This window comes from Myiozetetes cayanensis, unplaced genomic scaffold, assembly GCF_022539395.1.
Source record: "Myiozetetes cayanensis isolate MyiCay16 unplaced genomic scaffold, myiCay2020 scf4, whole genome shotgun sequence".
In the NCBI taxonomy this organism is placed as follows: domain Eukaryota; kingdom Metazoa; phylum Chordata; class Aves; order Passeriformes; family Tyrannidae; genus Myiozetetes; species Myiozetetes cayanensis.
The window spans coordinates 7,348,232-7,368,395 of NW_026087631.1; the positions used below are offsets into that span (position 1 = coordinate 7,348,232).

General features: G+C 46.3%; 1 protein-coding gene across 6 annotated transcripts in view; it reads left to right on the top strand.

The window, feature by feature from the left end:
- The first annotated feature begins 7,204 nt into the window (after positions 1-7,204).
- The window catches only part of GNE (glucosamine (UDP-N-acetyl)-2-epimerase/N-acetylmannosamine kinase), a 32,150-nt gene continuing 19,190 nt past the window's right edge, over positions 7,205-20,164 (top strand). Inside the window, exon 1 of one of the 6 annotated variants that reach the window (XM_050330135.1) lies at positions 7,205-7,340. In XM_050330135.1, coding sequence (XP_050186092.1) covers positions 7,290-7,340 — 51 coding nt within the window. In that variant the 5' untranslated portion in view covers positions 7,205-7,289. Of the gene's footprint in view, positions 7,341-16,748; positions 16,771-16,952; positions 17,048-18,568; positions 19,170-19,241; position 20,164 lie in introns of those variants that run through there. The other 5 variants (XM_050330140.1, XM_050330141.1, XM_050330136.1 and 2 more) reach the window with 5 other exon arrangements.

Here is a 20,164-nt window from a genome sequence, read left to right on the forward strand (position 1 = left end):
GGAATCAATCTCTGGAGGTATTCTGGTCCACCCACCCTACTAAAACAAGGCCATTTAATGCTGGTTGCCAGGACTATGCCAAGATGACCTTTGAAGATCTCCAGGATGGGAGATTCTATCACCTTGATCACCCTCACAGTAAAAAAGTTTTCTTCCCTGTTGTTTGTAGGAAACCTCAAGTGTTTCAGTTTGTGCCCATTGCCTGTCACTGGGCATCACTGAAGAGAGCCTGGCTCCATCTCCTTTATGCCCTCCCTTCAGATATTTGTTCCCATCGATGAGATTTCCCACTGAGCCTTCCCTGAGAGAGTACAATAACTCTAGTGGTTTTTCTTCATATGCCTTCCATCATGCAGATCATTAATGAAGATGTTTAAAGAGTACTGGACACAGTATTGATTGGGGTGCACTACTAGTTACTGGCCTCAAACTTCATGCCACTGAACACTACCTTCTGGGCCCAGCCATTCAACCAGTTTTCAATCCACCACACTGTCTGATCATCAGGCCCATATGTCAGCAGCTTAAAGGATCTTACGGGAGACAGAGTCAAAAGCCTTACTGAAGGCAAAGTGGGCAACATCTGCTCCTCTTCCCTCATCTACCAAATGAGTGATTTGATCATTGAAGGTTATCGACTTCATTAAGCAGCCCTTCCTCTTTGTAAACCATGCTGACTAATCCCAATCACCTTCTTTTCAGGAATGAATAGTTTCCTGGAAGTTGTTTCATCATCATGTCAGAATGGGTTGGAAGAGACCTTAAAGATCATCTAATTCCAATCCCCTGCTCTTGGCAGGGACACCCTCCACTAGACCAGGTTGCTCAGAGCCACATCCAGCCTGGCCTTGAACACTCCCCAGAATGGGGTATCCACAGCTTCTCTGGGCAACCTGTTCCAGTGCTTCACCACCCTAAGGGTAAAGAATTTCTTCCTAACAGCTAATCTCTTTCAGTTTGAAGCCACTCTGTTTTGTCCTGTCACTACATGCCCTTGCAAAAATTCCCTCTCTGACTTTTTTGTAGACTCCCTTTAGATACTGGAAGGACACCATTAGGTCACCCAAAAGCCTCTCTTCTCCAGGCTTAACAATCCTAGTTCTCTCAGCCTTTCCTCCTAGGAGAGGTGCTCCATCCCTCTAATCATCTTGGTGACCCTCCTCTGGACTTGCTCCAACAGGTCAACGTCCTTCTTGTTCTGAGGACCCCAGAGCTGGACCCCAAAGTGTTCCAGGTGGGGTCTCACCAGAGCAGAGCAGAGGGGCAGAATCCCCTCCCTTTCCCTGCTGCCCACACCGCTTTTGATGCAGCCCAGGACAGAACTGGCTCTCTGGGCTCTGAGTGCACATGGCTGGGTCATGTCCAGCCTCTCATCCACCAGCACCCTGGGTCCTTCCTGGCAGGGCTGCTCTCGATCTGTTCATCCCCAGCCTGTGCTGACACCAGGAAGTTACCCTGACCCAGGTGCAGCACCGTGCACTTGGTCTTGTTGAAGCTCTTGAGATTCCCATGGGCCCACTTCTTGGGCTTGTCCAGGTATCTCTTGAAGGCATCCCATACTTCTGGTGTCTCAACCCCATCACTCAAGTTGATGGCATCAGCAAATTAGCTGAGGATGCACTCAGTCCATTTGTCTAATGAGTCAAGATAAGGCTGACTGACCTGCAGTCCTTCAGACTTTCTCCCAGTCTCACAGATATTTAAACAAATTAATTTCTACCGTGTTTGACAAGCAAGCAGTCATACTGTGGCCATGAGGAAGCCATCATTTACTGAACACAGATTAAGAAGATGAAGGCACAGGCTTGCTTTCTGACTGTTGGTAATACACCAGTGCCATTTTCAGACTCCCATGTCCAACTCTGAACTCCTTAGTTTGTTACTCAGCACCCAAGAGAGATTGTTTTGACTGTTCCCAAGAGCTGGGAAAGTGCACAAATTCACTGGCATCAAAAACTCAGTTAAACAGCAAGAATAGGAGAATAGGAAGGGTTGTTTCTTGTCCAGGCCTGTGTTTGCTGAGTATGACACTTTCCAGATAGGCCTGGGAGGAGGCTCGTTGCTAACTGTGGAGTGACCAATGTTCTTCAGAGATGAGACCCATGCAAATTTGGATTACTGATGTTTTCTGATGGGAGCACGTTTTTTCTCTTATCTATCTGCTATTAAGAAAAAAACCTGCACACTTTGACCCTTAGCTGTGTTCTGCTGCTCAGATATTTTGAGCTGTGGAAGAAAATCTCATGTTTCCCCTGCTCTGACAAGCACAGAGATTGGGCAGTTGTCAGGATCACACCAAAGCAGCTGGCTAAATCTTCCCAGGGCAACCTTCAAACCTAGACATATGCTGACACAGGGGTGAGCAGGCACCTCTCTGAGACTTGGGACAGAAGTGCTCTGTGCATCTCACAGCTCTTTCAGGAAAGACATGACAGAGAGCTCTAAGGGAGAGTACCGGCCAGAGCTCTCTCATGCTCAAATACCTCACCATGGTGCTCTGTTCATAAACAGCCAGCTTTTAATAATAAAAATTAATAAAACCAGGGTTTATTGGAATGTGCTGAGTCTTGACTGGTCCCCCTGCTATACCCCACCACAGCACGGTGGTAGAAGGTAGGTAAAGGTATTTTTCCCAAATTTGATTAAGGGAAGAGGTTGTCTGAGGATCATTTCTAACAGAGATATTCTGTCCAAAGCGACCAAGTGCTCTTTTCTGCCAAAAATCAAATCTGAGAAGGCCTAACAGTCACATGGATCTGTTTCCTAAAATATTATTTAGATCCCATGACTCCTGCATATATGGTCACCGGCTACCTTAGAGAACTTTGAGATCCACATGACTTTCCTGGAGCTAATCACTCATCTTCCTCAAAATATTTGTTGCTCTCATTTCTCTTCTGTAGCACCAAAGGAAGTGTCAATCTAAGTCACCAAGGGATCTGCAATCTCCCCAGATAAAAACCTGTAAGCCAAATGTGATCTTTTTTAAATACAGAACACCAGATGGGCCTTTCCTGTTTTCTAGCTAAACATCTCATGCCATCTCCAATGAATCCCCCCTCCACCCTGCTTCCATACATATTTAGCTACATAAACCTAGTGCTTCCAGACTCCTGCTTCACAGGAATGTAGCAGGGATTGCAGTTGGTTTCTGTCTGAACAGTCAGAAGATGATCAGCTTACAAATACTTCGATGAACTCCATCTGTGCAGGATCCCTCAGGTACTCTGAGATTACTCTGAGAGCCTGGTTACATACAGCCACATTACTGGGATTACAACAGAGGACTTAGCCAAAATATGACTCAGGAGTAAGGTCTGAGTGTTGGAACAGCCTGTGAACATGTAAAGAAATGTGATGTTCCTCCTGCTTGCAGAGATGCTATTATTTTTAATGAGTTGTGGTTAACTAAATATATTAAGCACTCACCACATTGTATGCCACTGGCTACAGAAACTCAAGGGCTTTTACCATGCTTGGACTTTTAGATGAAGTACTGATCTTTTTTTAAATATCAGAAAGACTTTCAAATTGTCTGTTTGAATCTGATCAAAATACTGGGTCTTACTAAGCCTGCAAGCCTAGGGTTTTTCCACACAGAGCTTTCTCATTCACCTCTCTCTTGACCCAGAGTCTCTGCTGTTCTGGGTCCAGGACCCATTTTCCACCTCTGTCAGTCTGGTCAGGCACTTACAAAGTGCATGAAAAGGGCCAGGGAAAGGCGCCAGCTGGCCTGAGATGTCCACAGTCCCTCACTGCAGTGGTTGGTACAAACTACCTCTATTTGTATCATTCTGGAAGTTCAGACCCTTCCTTTCTCCTTCAGCAACTTTATTGTTCTAATCGTTATACAGAATTCCGCCACTGCTTGTGGTGACATTTTTTAAGTGAGCCCACATGAACTATGTGAGTGTCTGCTCTTTTCTGAGTGGACTTTCTTCGCATGCTTTTTTTACAGGAACAGCCTGGAGGCAATTAAAGGAGGGCAAAACAAGAAAATCTAGTATACCAAGGTTAATTGTTTATTCAGAGATTGCTTGAAAAGTGCCTTCTATCCCTCCTTGCCCCAAAGCAGAGAGATGGAAATATATCCTTGAAGGGGTCAGAGGACTTAACATTTACTCTCAGCTTCCTGCAACACTGGCTCAGGGCTCTGAATGCCCACACAGGAGCAGAAAAAATACCCTGCAAATCTTCCATGTCCACATTTCAGCTTCCTCCACACCTAATGCCTTCTCACTTGGGCAGGGCAGAAAACTCCAGACTGTATAAACTGCCAATCGGAGATCAAGTGAACCCGTAAGATGTTGTTGAAAGCGCAGGCAATACTAGCAGGAAAAGGGTGGTGCTACCTCCCTTCCAACAGGAAGGGTCAGTGAAGGTGTGTGGAGGACAGGCATGGATGTCTGAAGTCACCAGTGTATATCCTCTGTATCACTATACTCATCTTAGTATCACACACAACTGTACAAAGGCAAAGACTTTTTTGTTCCCCTTTCACTACCAAGCAGCTGTCAGCTGTGTCAGCTGCCCGACCTAGCCAGCAACACAAGCAGTTCAGTTTGAGTGCAGCCTTTTTCCTCAGAACATCCTGTTCCCTGGGGTTATTGCCATTCCCAAGTTTCTGCTACCATCAAAGGAGAGGCAGAGGGGGACATACTGAAACTTCTGCCAAATTGATAAAAATTGATCAATGTGTTATTTAAAATTCAATGATTTTTTTAGACTGTAGACTGAGTTGACATTGGGCAACAACATTTTGCCAAGACTTGTACCTTAAAGGAGAGAACAGAAGACAAGGCCAGAAAGTAAATAAAATTCACAGGTGCTGCATATTGACCTGCTTATTGGAGTAGAGTTCTGCTATAAATTTATGTGATACGTTGAACACCTGTGTTCCAAGAACCTGAAGGTCTGGTTTTGTGTGAGAAGATAGGTACTCAGGCCCCAAATAACTAGTACAACCTGAGGTGACTCACAAGCCCACTGAAGATTAAGGAGAACACAACCCTCTCTGTCATTTGTGCAGAGAAGGAGTGCCTACTTTCCTGTACTCTGGGTGGAACACCAGTACAACTCTCACAGCACAAGGGACCAGCACAAGAACACTTGACCGTCTTTACAAGCACTCGGGTGTGCTCATTTGTCTGAAGGAGCTGATTAGTTTTCAGAACAGGCTCAGTTATATCTCAGGCTAACATCCCATACTCTGGGGCTTCTGCTTTTGCTAAGTTTCAGGAAGAGCAAAAGACAGAGTCCTGTAGCCCAACAGACTCAGTTCTTGGAAGATGTAAATTTTCCAAAAAGGCCCATCTGGTAAGTGTATTAATCATCAGTAGAGTAGGAAGTAAAGGGCCCAAATCAGACAAAAGATCAGTGAGACTTTGAGAAGAAAGATAACAAATGTCTTCAAAAGTGGAAAAGTACGGTAAGAACGGAATTGGTTATGGAGAAGCCCAAGGGAATTTAGGTGCTTTTTTCTAGTAATTCTGTCCCAGAGGAAAAAAAACAGAGGCTCAAGCTCCAAATGTAATGTTGCTTTCTGTCAATAATGGAGCAATTTTAGAAACCAAGTATCTGATACAGGGAAATTTGAATACAGCTTGTTTTCTCCCACAACAGAGGCGTTTACAAACCATATAGCTACATGTATATTTATGCGTTGCATACACGTATATATACATGCATAATGCATATCTGGGAGAAGAAAACCTGTTAACTGAATGTATGAATGCTGAGAAGCAGTAAGAGCTGCAAATACGCGTGTGCAGGATGTATGACTTCAGCAGAATAGAGTGTAATGCAGGTGGGTTTCAGATCAGATTGCAGACAGAAAAACTTACGTATTTTTCTGAGACAAAGAAAGCAGAAAACAGCAAAAGAACTCACAGTTACAATATACTGAAAGAAGAATCACACAGATCTGCAAGCTGTGTATAAAATGGAGAAAAAAATGCAGCATACAGTACACGGCAAACTAACGAAATGCCTCCTTGTTCTCCAATTCTACAAGTGCCCACCTTTCTGAAGTCTTTTGTTGCTGCTTTATGGTCATTCCTTTTGTTCTGATGCTTTATTTAGCAACTTGCCTTGTAGATATATAAGGATATGTAGGATAAAATGAGCAGCTAGAAATACACTGTGCTAACAAAATGCAAAAAATTATAAGCTGCCATGGCTATAAAGGAATGAATCAAAACAGATACGAGCACAGTACATTGATCTCGGGCTAAAAAAAAAATATCACTGCAATAGTCACAGTCACTGCTCTTGAATTGTTTGTGTATTGGCATAAACCTGGTCACAGAGGAAAGTAAATAAAATTCACAGGTGCTGCATATTGACCTGTTTATTGGAGTAGAGTTCTCCTATAAATTTATGTGATACGCTGAACATCTGGGTTCCAAGAAAAACAAGCAGGAAAAGGAGAGAATGCCGGGAGACAAGTGATTTCCCTGCAAACACAAAGGCCCACATGTCAGAAATCAAACAGCAATTAGGAAAGAATTGCAAGTACTCCAAGATGACCCAGAAAGTCAGGGGGTCACACGAGTGTCTAGAGCAGCTTGGGCCTCTGCATGAAAAGGGCGACTGCAGGGCTCCCTTGGGATAGGGCACACATGGGGGCCCCAGGACTTGAAAGGGGTCAGAGGTACAGCTACAAGTAAGACGCAGCAAGACACAGTCTTGTCTTGAAAACAAGAAGAAGCTGGGACCAGACTTGTAAAGTTCTCACTGCTGCTGTCTTCCAGACCTTTGGAAGACTCACAACGCTTGATGCATTTACACACTTCCCAAGTTCCTTGCCTTGAGACAGCCTCGGGTTCCTGTTGTTCTGACCAGAATCCTGGTAGTCTTGGTGATGTTAAACTCGCAAGGTGTCATGGATACGAGAGGGTAACATGCACAGAGAGGCACCTCCTCTCCGCTGTGCGCGCTCCGGGGGTACCCAGCAGGGAAAGGGCTCCCTGGGACACGGGAGGCCACCAGAAGGCAGCACCGGGGGGGGGCAGGCCGGGCACAGACCCCGCTCCCCACGCCGCCCCGCAGGGATGCCGACACGGCCCCAGCTCACGCAGTGCCAGAGCCTGGGGCCGGGGCAGCCCCCGCACCACAGCCCGACACCCCTTCCACGGCCGCGCGTGGACCCCTCCCGGCGGAGGGCGGCGCTTGCGGGGCGGTCCCGCCGCGTTCCCAGCCCCGAGTGCCTCTCCCGCGGCGTGGCCCCGGCTCGGCAGCGGCGGAGCCGGCCGGGGAAGGCTCTGGGCGGCGGAGGCTCGGCGGCCGCCATGGGCACCAACGCGCCGCTGCGCCGGGAGCCGGGAGCCCGCGGGCCCCACGTAAGTCAGCGGCGCCCCGGGCGGGCCCGGCGGGCACGGGGGCCGCTCTGCGCGGGAGGGCCAGGTGGGAATTCAGCCCCGGGGAGCGGGCTGGGGACGGGGGAAGCTGCCCTGCCCGCTCGGAGAGGATGCCACGGCGGGCGCCGTCTCCAGGGCCAACGCGGGACCCGCCTCTGTGCCTCCGTTTCTCCATCAGGCACGCGGGATTTGGGGCCGTGCCGGCTGATGTGCTGGGCATTCGGGAAGTTCTCGGGAGACCGGTGCTAAATGGTTGCCCGTTTGTGCCCATTCTTTCTGGATTTTCGTATGAGTCCGCAGCAAGCTGTGGGGAAGCCGGTGACCTTCCCAAAGCTAGCACTCTGTTCCTTGTCACCGTGAATGACTGTCTTGACTGTTATTTGGGAGATGAAAAATCAGACTCACCCACATTGGGGCACTACGTGGAGGGTGGTCTTGACGGGGTTTTAGCATTGTTAGTCAGTTTTATTTTGCTGATGTGCCTGTGTCAATGAGGAATGCCCCCACCATGCCAGATGCTGTACAGGCACAGTGGGAAGAAAGGCATGCACTCTCCAAGGATTCACTTCCAAACAGAATGTGGACAGGTTTGGGGAGAAGAGATGAATGCAGGCAGGATAACAAGGGAAGTTAAGCTCTGTAGGGTAATTTTTCAGGTAGGTTTTCTCAGAAGGCATTCAGCTAACACATAAAGTCAATGCAACATTGAGGGGAAGGCAGAGGAGAGGCATACAGCAGGGGGAAGGACAGCAAGTCCAGAAAGGCTGGGAAGCTGAGAGAGAGAGAGACCCAAAGGGCAGTCCAAGACCCACGGAGATAGTCTTGACTATTTAGCCAGCACTCCCACTGCAGGCAGCAGTTCTGCTGATCCTGTTGCCCCAGGCCATTCACTTTGCCACCTGTAGAGCAGGTTTTGTGGTTGCCTGTTGGCTCTTTTAAGCTACCATGGGCTATAGCTCTGTGCCTGCATGAAGGGTGAGAAAAGGCGTAAGAAGTGATGTCTGCCAAAGTACAAAGCAAAAGATGTGTGCCTATTATGCAAAGAAGGCGTGTTCTATTTGAATCTGAATGTCTCACCATTCAGTTGTTTCTCTGAAGTGGTTCTTTACATGTCCTCCCTTTCCTCTTGTGTCAACGCCAGCTTTGAGTTCATATTTGGCACTAGGTCTCCCTGGAATCTGGAGGTGTTGAGAAATATCACCTTGGATATTCACCAGTGAAGTCAACCATCTAGGACTCAAATTTAGACTATAAAGAAGTGGATTTACAAGAAGCACTGAAAACATATCTGTTGTACTTATTTTTAAGTAAGAAATTAATTGACAGTTTTTGCCCTCCTGTTGCAGGGTTTTCCTGTGGTGCTCTGAGTCCAAATCTGACACTACCATGTCAGCACATCCAATGCTAAAGAGTAAACCAACTCAGGGACAAAAGTGAAAGTTATCAAAGCTTCCTGTTCACATTAAGGAAATCAGAGGTGCTGATGAAAACTAAAGAATGTTTGCCTATCCCCAAAGACTTTAAATTAGAATGTTAGTACACAAGAACTAAGTGGACTTTTTGACTTGAGAGCACTCTCATACCAGAAGATTTCTCACATCTACTGCATTGCTCTGTAAGTGCATAACACTTCCAGTCTACCTCCAACCTGGAGAATTTTAACTGGTAAGAAGGCTGGTGGCCCACACTAGGGGAAATAATTCAGAAAGTTGATTCCCATCAACACTGTGCTGCCTGTGGAAGGGGAATTTCTGTGGGCTATGTAAAATTGATACTAGAGCAGAGTCAAAGACCCCCATAACTTCTTCCATAAACCATCATGATTTCATGTGGCAGAAGCCAATCATAGTGACTTTTCCACTAATTACTTAGCTTTGAAAATATGAAAATGTCCTTATCAAAATCCTGTTCAAACTGTATGCTTTTTCCTACAATTTCATTGTAAAAGATTGAGATGGATCCTAGAACACTGTATGAGAAAGTACAGGCATGAGACCATGCTAAAATGTTAGTATTTCATAACTGCCTTTCAGAGACACGCAAGAGGATTTCAGAAAGCACAAGAAAAGTAAGAGGGAGAGCCTCTCACAACATGGATTCTCATTAACCAAATGTCAGGGACATTCAGGCTGAGTGTCTTATAAATACTGCCTCAGCAACCAGGCCAGTCAGAGAGTGATCTGTATCCATATGATTTTGAGTAACCTCTACCCTGGCACATAGAAGGCCTTGGGAAAATAGACTGCTACCCTCTTAATCGTGTATGGACTTTCCTGGAGGGATTCAGCACAGCCTATGGAGATGTGTGTTTAGTTAGAACATGTATCGGAAGAGTTGCGCTTCCTGCAAGATCAGGGAATATTTTAGCAGTTACATATATTTCTCTGTAATTCTGAACTATCTTCCATTAAAACATCCAGTACTAAATCAAACCTTTAATAAAATAACATAGATAGCAAATGCAGCTGAGACTATCCCAGAATAACAGCTGACTCAGATGCTCTTCATGTGACTTTTTTCCCAGATAAGTATCAAAGAGAAGGAAGGGAAGAAGCAAATGGCAATTTATTATGTGGGTGGTTTTGTGGGTTTTTTTCCCCATATATCATCGTGCATTCCAAAGATTTGCTCCTTATCATCAAAATCCTGATTTACTGTCCAAGTAAAGCATATTTACAGAAGGTTTGTTGGTTAAAGGCTTTCTTTGCACTCTTTAAAGTTAGCACCTCTTTTAAAATTGTGTCCTTGTTTTTATTTTTCCTTGACTTTTGTTTCTTCTTTGGAAAAACAAAACTGTTTCTGGACATGCTTGTAATGAAAATAAGGGATATAGACAGTACGAACAAAAAATGAGGACATTTTAATTTTGACCCAGAGGTAAAAACAAGTAGGTACTTCTGTGTACAGAATGCCTGATACCACTGTACTTTTGACTGGTGCTTGAGCCTTCTGTTACCTCTCTGCAAGCTTCTTCACATGGAAAACCTGAAATTGTTTCAGGAAATTATAGTAGCCATGTAATAGTTTAGGATCTGTGATTGCTCTGAAAGTCACATGATTAAAGAAGACATTTTAATAAGTCATCTAATAATGAGTTATATATAACTCATCTAATAACCTGTTGCAAGATTCCAAGACGGGAAGATTTAAACTTAATGAATGGAAGCTACACTTCTTTGCCTATTTTATGTTCTCTGTCTCTCAGAATTTCCCCATCTGTCTTCAAAACTATAAACTGACTATGTTATGTACTGTGACTGTAACTTTGCAATCACATTTTCTTCTTTCATCACATTTTTTGTCTTAATGCAGTTAATAGCCAAAGTCCATAAACTACATACAAAAGTAATTATTTTAATATTGAAAAAAAGGTGTAAATACAGGTTTAGTCCTGACATTAGATTCTTGCTTAGCAGATTTTTTTTTTAATTATCTAGTAGCATTAGTAGCCCTTAAAATTAGAAATTAGCAATTACCAACGAAGACACAATATTTGAAATATTTGTCATCTTGAGTCCATCATTAGCAAATTTGCAGACGACACCAAGTGGGGAGGGAGTGTCGACCTGCTGGAAGGCAGGAGGGCTCTGCAGAGGGACCTGGATAGGCTGGAGAGTTGGGCTGATTCCCATGGGAAGAGGTTCAACAAGGCCAAGTGCCGGGTCCTGCACTTTAGCCACAACAACCCCCTGAGAGCTACAGGCTGGGCACAGAGTGGCTGGAGAGCAGCCAGGTGGGAAGGGATCTGGGAGTGCTGATTGACAGGAGGCTGAACATGAGCCAGAGTGTGCCCAGGTGGCCAAGAAGGCCAAGGACATCCTGGCCTGGATCAGGAACAGTGTGGCCAGCAGGAGCAGGGCAGTGATCCTTCCCCTGTACTCAGCACTGGTGAGGCCACACCTGGAGTGCTGTGTCCAGTTCTGGGCCCCTCAGTTCAGGAAGGACATTGAGGGGCTGGAGCGGGTCCAGAGAAGAGCAACCAGGCTGGTGAAGGGACTTGAGCACAAGTCCTATGAGGAGAGGCTGAGGGAGCTGGGGTTGTTTAGTCTGGAGAAGAGGAGGCTCAGGGGAAACCTCATCACTCTCTACAACTCCCTGAGAGGAGGTTGTAGCCAGGTGGGGGTCGGTCTCTTCTCCCAGGCAATCAGCAGTAGGACAAGAGGGCACGAGCTTAAGCTGTGCCAGGGGAGGTTTAGGTTGGATATTAGAAAGAAGTTCTTTACAGAGAGAGTGATCAGGCATTGGAATGGCCTGCCCAGGAGGTGGTGGATTCACCGTCCCTGAAGGTTTTTAAGATGAGGCTGGATGTGGCACTGAGTGCCATGATCTGGTAATCACAGTGGGGCTGGATCAAGGGTTGGACTTGATGGTGTCGGAGGTCTCTTCAAACCCAGTTAATTCCATGATTCTGTGATCTGATGGTCACACTGAAAAATGCAGCTGCATGCAAATAGGATGCCATAGAACCTCAGAATGGATAAGAGAGATGAAAACCAAAAATACTAGTTGGACAAGAAGATTTGGACAAGAAGAGCAAAGAGGAACCTCTAGACCTGTTCACAACACAGGAGGTATTTATTAATAGCAGCCAGAACTTGGTGCAGTATTCCTGCTTACTGCCAGACATTTAACTTTCTTTTCAACCTTTCATGTCAATTTGAAGTAGAAAAAGTAGGCAGTCTTATCACCAGAACTGAGAAAAGCTTAAGAGAACTTCCTTTCTGGACTTCCACATATGAGAGGCATTTGCACGCTTGGCTGTTGCGAGCTTGGCAGTTTCTTTGCGTGGTTTCCCCAAACCAGGTTTGCACAATAAATAATTCCCCCACCTGTAGCTGAGTTTGAAACTGGGATCTGGTATTTGGGAAACTTACCCACTGTCTTACCTAGTGATGACAGCTTCCAATCATGTTGGTTCCCTGCTGGCTTATGTCCAGGTACTCTGAATATGTACAGCAGCTCTACTTGTTCCTTCTGGAACGTCCCCCCAAGTCAAACCACACTGTCTGCTGATCACGGGGTTTAGATGCACAGCACAGTAAGAGGAAGAATTACACCACAAGAGTCACCCTTGGCTGCCATCACTTGTTCAAGACCAACTGGTTTGAAGCCAGCTTGAGAGTGTGTTGAACTGAGATTTCCCAGAGGATGTCTGATGTGTGTCAACATTCAGCAGCAGCAATCATAGTTATTCCAGCAGGACTGAACGAGGACTGGAGCTTCAGAAGAAACAGACAAAACCATAACCTTAACAGCTTTTATTACAAGTAAAGAAAACAGACCCTTTTGAGGGATTAAACCAATCGCACAACCAGGGTGAGTCACACAATGACAGCAAAAAGTGGGTCAGTTTCACTATTTTTAGAGAGAGAGTGGGAAAGAAAAATTTAGTGTGTTGTGGTTTTTTTCAGCTGAAATTAAAATAAAGGCTTAAGTTGTTAGAGATTGAATGAAATGAAAAAAAAACCAAACCTGTTGAGGTTTTCAGCACTCTTTCCAGTGCTTTGTTTCCAGTTTCAGATGGATATTATTCCACCTCAAACACACCCCTGAGCAAAGAATCCCCCAGAATGGAAGTTGCTTTTTTATGCCATGCATCTATCACATCCTACAAAAACTCTGGCTGCTTGTGGCAAACTTGACTCAAATTTTATATGATATAGGCAAGTGAAATTATACTGTAGCACAGACATCAGAATATGCCATCTTTCCAACAAGATAAAAGAGACTGTTAATCTGTTATAGAACATGGGCAACTCTAAAGAAAATAATGGGATTTATTATATTTATTATATTATTACATAATTCTTAGTTATGTCAGTGAGATTCACAACTCTGCTTGTTACCCAGGCTTTGATGCACCTGATTTTAACATATAATCATAGAATTATTTAGATTGGAAAAGAACTTTTTAAAATCAAGTCCAACCATCAACACAGCACTGCCAAGTCCAACACTAAATCATGTCCCTAAGTGTCACATCTACGTGTCTTTTAAATACCTCTAGGGATGGTGACTCCAGAGCTTCCTTGGGCAGCCAGTTACAATCCTTGATAACCCTTTCAGAGAGTAAATATTTCTGAATATTCAATAATAAACCTCCACTGGTGCACACCTTGAGGCCATTTCCACTTGTTACTTTGGAGAAGAGACTGATCCCCACCTCACTACAACCTTTTAGGTATATGTAAAGAGCTTCTCATAAGAAAGCTCCTTCCACCAGCTTCATTGCTTTTCTTTGGACAGTATCTTCCCAAAGACAGGCAACAAATTTTCATACAGCTTTTTATTTCCTCTCCCTTGGCTGGGAATTCTGTGCCTAACAATCTTGCCTACATGTATCCTCCTTTGTTGTTCGTGTAAGACAATGAGCAAAGATGTGGGAGATTTGTGTTGTGACTGGGGAGAGAATAAACCCCCCTATTTCCCTCAGCATAGCATCTGTGTCATTGTCATCTCTTCCGTTTCTCTGGAACATCAGATACAAGCTGTGACGTGGTTGCTTACAGTTATTATTAACTGCATAGCATATGGAAGGCCAACCAGGAAAATGCAGGAAGGGAAAACTTGTTATGCGTTCCCTTCTGTTGTGTATCTGTTTATGCTCTCCTTGTCTCGTGTAGTAGGTGTTACTTGGTCTTCTCCTATAAGGGATATTTATACTGGATTGCCTTCCCAGCACTGAGCACTACTGTGCCATAATCTTCAGAGGTTACTGTGCCAGAGGGACCTGCTCTTCTGAAAGCGCTGTGATCCTTACCTTTAAAACTGAAGTTGCTTTCAGGTGTTTTAGGCTGGACAGTACAGAAATGACATGGACAGCTGCTTTTGAAAGTCTTAGTGTTTTCACTTTCTTACACTCAGCAGCTGTTTTGACATAAATAAAATGGATGTAAACGAAGAGTTAGGGGGAGAAGTAACGGAAGATCTGCCTCATGCAGATGTTGATTTTAAAAGTCATATTCCTTTGCTTTCAGGGGGGAAGAAGTAACACAGTGCTTAGCACCAGTGCAGAAGATCACAGCGCTAATGACTCTTAATCTGTCCACACTGTCCATCTCCTGAACGTAGTCATGCACAGACAGTTCTACTTCAGCACCTTTCACCTCTTTCAGGATGGCTTTCCAATGAGTCCAAGCCAGCTGCAAACCAAACTAGTTGATCCTGGTTCTTCTGTTCAAACCTTAAGTAACGTGACCTCTGTTTAAAGAAGTAAGCTCCTCATCTCCAGCATTTCCCAACACTTTTTGCACTGTTTAGTGCTGTCCGTTTAGCCTCTGCAGGGCCTTTACCATTTCTGCATAGCTTTTTGATAAGGAGAGGGACAATGAATTACCTGGATGCTGAGACCCTAGTCTTCTGATGAACTCCACTACTGCCACAAGGACAGGAGGTTCTCTTCACAGTGACTTCAACAGGCTGATCATGGGCTGAAGCTTTTTCCATCTTATCTTTCTGCATAGCATTTATCTCTCTGCTGGAAAGACTTGAGGCAGGGCCCACTTAGGAAGAAGATAAATTTCATCTTGTTTGTGGCGTATGTGAGGTCATTGGGGGAGAAATTTCCCATGAAGAGAGGCACTGATGCTCTAGTTAAGAATAATTAACTCTCAATGCAGTTGCTCATAGCTGAGGTAGTACTAAGTATAAATCAGAATCTGTCCATGTGTTCACACTTCCATACACTCATGCTCAAATATGATTCAGGCTCTTCCTCAGCATTTTGTTTCAGTGAAACCAGCTGTAGGTATGCTGGTGAGCCTATCATAAACTGAAAGCATTTACGGGAGACAATTCAAATTAACTTATAATGACATCTCCAGAATGCACATAGGTTTTTAAGCAATGTGCAATACGCATAAAGGAAATCTAGTGATGCAGAGAACTATGAAAACAGCTTAAATGGGAAATGAATTGTACCTAATGTACCTCCCAACTGCTATTACTACCTCTGGTCAGTATTTCAAGTGAAGATCCTTGGTAATTTAAGAAGTGGGTGTGCTGTGATACTCTCAGTGAATCTTTGAGGAGTTATGACTCACTGAACCTTAGCTGTCTGAGGACTTTCTGAACATCACAATAAGATGTTCTTTCTGTTTCTCTTAGGAAACAGTCAGTTCATAATTTTAAATTCCCAAGAGCAAGTTTTAAAGGTTTTTTGCTTTAATAATCCATATCTAAGATTTTTTTTCTTTAGTTGAAGACTTCAGTGTTTGTTTCTCAAAGCCTTTCTAAACAAATATTTGCACCTGATGGAAAAGTCAACTTTTTCTCCCTGGTGAAGGCCAGGAATTCAACTATCCCATTCTTTGCATCTGTTTTCCTTTAGGTAGGTTGGACACAGGAGTCGCTCTTATGTCTGATTTTTCTAAGAATTAAAGGGCGAAAGTAGAAGGGATTTGAGGCCCTCAGATATCATATGGATGAAAAAAGATAAAATGTGGACTGAGAAACTGTGTCAAAGTGCAGGACCAAACAGCTGTTTGTTGCACAGGCTTGTTCAGATGTAAGACCCTACCACATTAGACTGGCAGCCACACAAATATGAGGTCCATCAGAGGGTTAAAAATGGGTGAAGAATTCTCCTTGTACTAGGATGGTGTGACACCAGCTACCAAAATGTTTTAGTTAGGTGTTTCCATAGCATAATACAGGGGGCATAATATAGGTTGCTGTTGTTACATGTGGTGCCTGGGATACTGAAGTAGGATCCAAGTCATAGTCATCGCACTAATGTGAGACCCCTTTGACCCCAAAACACACCCAGCCTGAGAAAACAAACCACATCGCTTTTATGGTCAACTGGAACACCAGCAATACCCGACAGCTCATTTAGCAGCTTTCTTGATTGTGCCTTATGCCGGCAAAGTCATCCTTAAAGAAATGCAGGCACTATTGGCTGAATTAACACAAAAGTCACAGAATTCTGCATCGCACCCAGGCACTTTTCATGAGCTACATCAGGCAGGTGCTCTGACTGTGGAGGGCTGCAGTTCCTCACAGCCTGCACCTCCCACCTGCCTTGCTCTTCCACGCACTGCTGCGGGCTGTGTCTGTCCTCGCTGTGCATCTCCTACAGCAACCCCGCAGTTCTCCGACAGCCCTCATCGTAAGAGCTCTTAACATGGCAGCAGCCCCCACTGAAGCTGTGAGATCACCCAGCAGTTTTTGGCTCGGTTGCTCAGATGTGTACTGCGGGCTATTCCGTATATACAGGACGAGGCTGTCCCGACTGAGGGATACGGTTTCTCGTTAGGAAGGATTTCTTCACATTAGGAAGAGTTTCTTGACAGAAAAGGGCGTTCAGATACTGAAATGGATTGCCCGGGGAGGTGGTGGAGTCACCGTGAGGAAAGACTGGACGCGTCACTCAGTGCCACGGTCTATCTGACACGACGTCGCTCAGTCACAGGTTGGGACCGGGTGATCTCGGCGGTCTTTTCCAACCTAATTGATTCTGTGATTCTGTGCAGCAAACCCGCCTGCGACCCCACGGGCGGCTCCGCGGGCCCGGCCGGCGCGGGCCGCCCTCGGCTCCCGCCCGGCAGGCCCAGCCGCCCGCAGGGGGGGACGCGGGGCCGGCCCCGCCGAGCGGACCCCGGCCCGGCGCGGGAGGGGCGCGGCCCGCGGGAAGCCGCTCCTCACTTCCTGCCGAGGCGGGTCTTCCTGCGGGCTCGGCGCGGGGAAAGGTGACCGGGAAGCGGGGACTCTGCGGCACCCCGAGGGGCCGGGGCGGCGCAGGCGATGCGGGCCGTGCCGGAGAGCGAACGGGGGCCGGGAGGGAGCGGCGGGAGCGGCAGCGGGATCGGGATCGGGATGGGGATGGAAGTGCCCCGCCGGCAGCGCATGCGCCTGGCTGCGGCTCGGAGCGGGCGGGGGGCTGGGGCCGCTCTGTGGCGGGGCGGGTGCGTGTGCCAGGGGTGCGGGATTCTGCAGTCCCTGTTGTGGGAATGTCCGTGTCCCAGGGGTGCGGGATTCTGCAGTCCCTGCCGTGGGAATGTGCGTGTCCCAGGGGTGCGGGATTCCGCATCCCTGCCGTGGGAATGTCCGTGTCCCAGGGGTGCGGGATTCCGCAGTCCCTGCCGTGGGAATGTTTGTGTCCCAGGGATGCGGGATTTTGCAGTCCCTGCTGTGGGAATGTCCGTGTCCCAGGGGTGCGGGATTCCGCAATCCCTGTTGTGGGAATGTGCGTGTCCCAGGGGTGCGGGATTCCGTAATCCCTGCCGTGGGAATGTGCGTGTCCCAGGGGTGCGGGATTCCGTAATCCCTGCCGTGGGAATGTGCGTGTCCCAGGGGTGCGGGATTCCGCAGTCCCTGTTGTGGGAATGTCCGTGTCCCAGGGGTGCGGGATTCCGCAGTCCCTGCCGTGGGAATGTCCGTGTCCCAGGGGTGCGGGATTCCGCATCCCTGCCGTGGGAATGTCCGTGTCCCAGGGGTGCGGGATTCCGCAGTCCCTGCCGTGGGAATGTCCGTGTCCCAGGGGTGTGGGATTCCGGAATCTCTGCAGTGGGAAGGTGCGTGTCCCAGGGGTGCGGGATTCTGCAGTCCCTGCTGTGGGAATGTCCATGTCCGAGGGGTGCGGGATTCCGCAATCTCTGCGGTGGGAAGGTGCGTGTCCCAGGGGTGCGGGATCCTGCATCCCTGCCGTGGGAAGATGCGCACGGGCGGTGTCCCGGGAGGTGCAGGCGTGGGTTTGCCCAGGCTGCGAGGGATGCGGAAGGGAGGGAGTTCCAGGGCAGATCCTGCACGTGGGTAGCAAGGGAGTGGCCTTAAGTTGTGGCAGGGGAGGTTTAGATTGGACGTTGGGAAAATGTTCTTCATCCAGAGGGTGGAATGGGCTCCCCGGGGAAGTGGTCACGGTACCAAGCCTGGCAGAGTTCGAGGAGTGTTTGGGCAACGCTCTCAGGCACGTGGTGTGACTCTTGGGGGTGCAGGGCTAAGGGTTGTACTCGATGATCCTTGGTGGTCCCTTCCAGCTCAGAATGTTCTATGATTCCAAGCGTATTGATATGCTGGAGAAGCGCATGGGAGTGATCCCTCACACCAGGAAGGGGCACAGTGAAGAGGTCAATCCCATCCATGAAGGAAAAGGGTGGGAAGGATTTCTTGCGCTAACACGCACAGGGCGATAAATGCTCTCCCACCCACGCAGAGGTGTTGGAGGGCATGTGAAAGGTGTGTAGTCACCTGCACTGGGATGCAGGAGCAGACCCAGGGTGTGTGCGCATCCAGACAGTGTAGAACTGATGCCTCCAAGAAGGGTGGTGGGAATACAAATGCTGGTGCATGGAGTTTGGGGCGGAATATCCACACAGCGAAGCAAGTGGGAAGATGAAATGACCCCAAAGACATAGGCATATGCAGAGTGTAGAGACTGTGGGAGTGTTGCAGGCTCTTTGATTTTGAAAAACATCACTTTAGAGGTGCAAATGTAGAATGGTGTCGTTTGTTTATGAAACACTGATTAACGTGTATCTAATGCACTTCAAACTACTACCAGAAATAGTAACTCCCTTGGTTGCTTTAAGGTCTGGCCCAGAATTTCCCAGTCTCAAAAAGTCCTTCAACCTCTAATACCCTAAAAGCCTTAGGATGGGATATGGAAGAGCAGTAAACCAAAGGCGTAGAGATTAATTATTTTAAGTAGTCCTTCTTGGAGCACTGTTTTATTTCTTTTCCTTTCTGCTAAAGGTTGTTAGTCCCTGCAAAGTGGAAGAGGTAGATCTTGGAAGAGAAAGTTTCCCAGACTAGAGAATGCTGTGAGGATCAAACTCAGAATATCATCAAACACCTGGAAACTCAGAGGCAACTGTAATGATTACTTATTTCAAGTAATTTCAGTGAACAGTTCTGAAAATAGATTATTTTCTTGCGGAAGGTGTTAATAAATTCTAAAATATAGTGGTAACAAAATTGTGTAGCTAGGATATTACAGCTCTTCCTGAAGGAATTTACTATTAATGGCTGAAGGGACTTCGTCATTACTTATTGACAGAAAATGCTCTGTGAAAACACAGAATAATTTTTGCGTTATGTTCAGAATAGGTCAGAGCCGGGATAGAATTATATGTGTTGTTGAACTGGGATGTAGCAATACATCACATGTTTCTTTAGAAAACATCCAGCTTAACCTGAAAAGCAGTAGAGGGGTTTAATTAGTGGTAAATTTCCACATGGAGTTAACACTTACATTGCATTGTTACCTCCCTATTGCTAGGGTAAATATTGTGGTTCTTCAGGTAACCAGGTGTTTAAAAGGAACAGCAATAGAAAAGCTGCACCAAGGGCAGTGCATGACTTGCTTGGCAGCTTTTTGAAACTATTGTGGTACAGAGTTATAAGGCTGTACTAAAAATAATTCTGCTTTGGGGCTTCCTGAAACTGTAATTTAACAGAAGTTGAAATGCACAAATACCAGGAATTGCTTTTGATTCTAGTCAATTTACATGTATTTGAAGTGTCTCCACATCTACCTCCAAAATTATTGCATGAGACCATTATTGCAGCCAGTACCAACTGTAATTGAATGTGATCTGTGTGGCTGGAAAGATGTGTGGTCTCATGATTCAGTTTTCTTGTGTCTGTATGTGTGGTGCAACGTGAGGTGTACTTTGTTTTACAACTTAACAGACCTACTGTTTTAGGATATGGTATTTTCTGGGTTTAGAGTGAAGGGTTCTATAATTTAGGCAATTCTTGAAGGTAAAGGAGGACAGAAATTTTTCTGCTTCTTAAAAGCCTTCATTGCATAAATGAAAAGATAACTGCTTTGTCCAAGGGGACATGATGGTCCTGTCTCAGGCAGG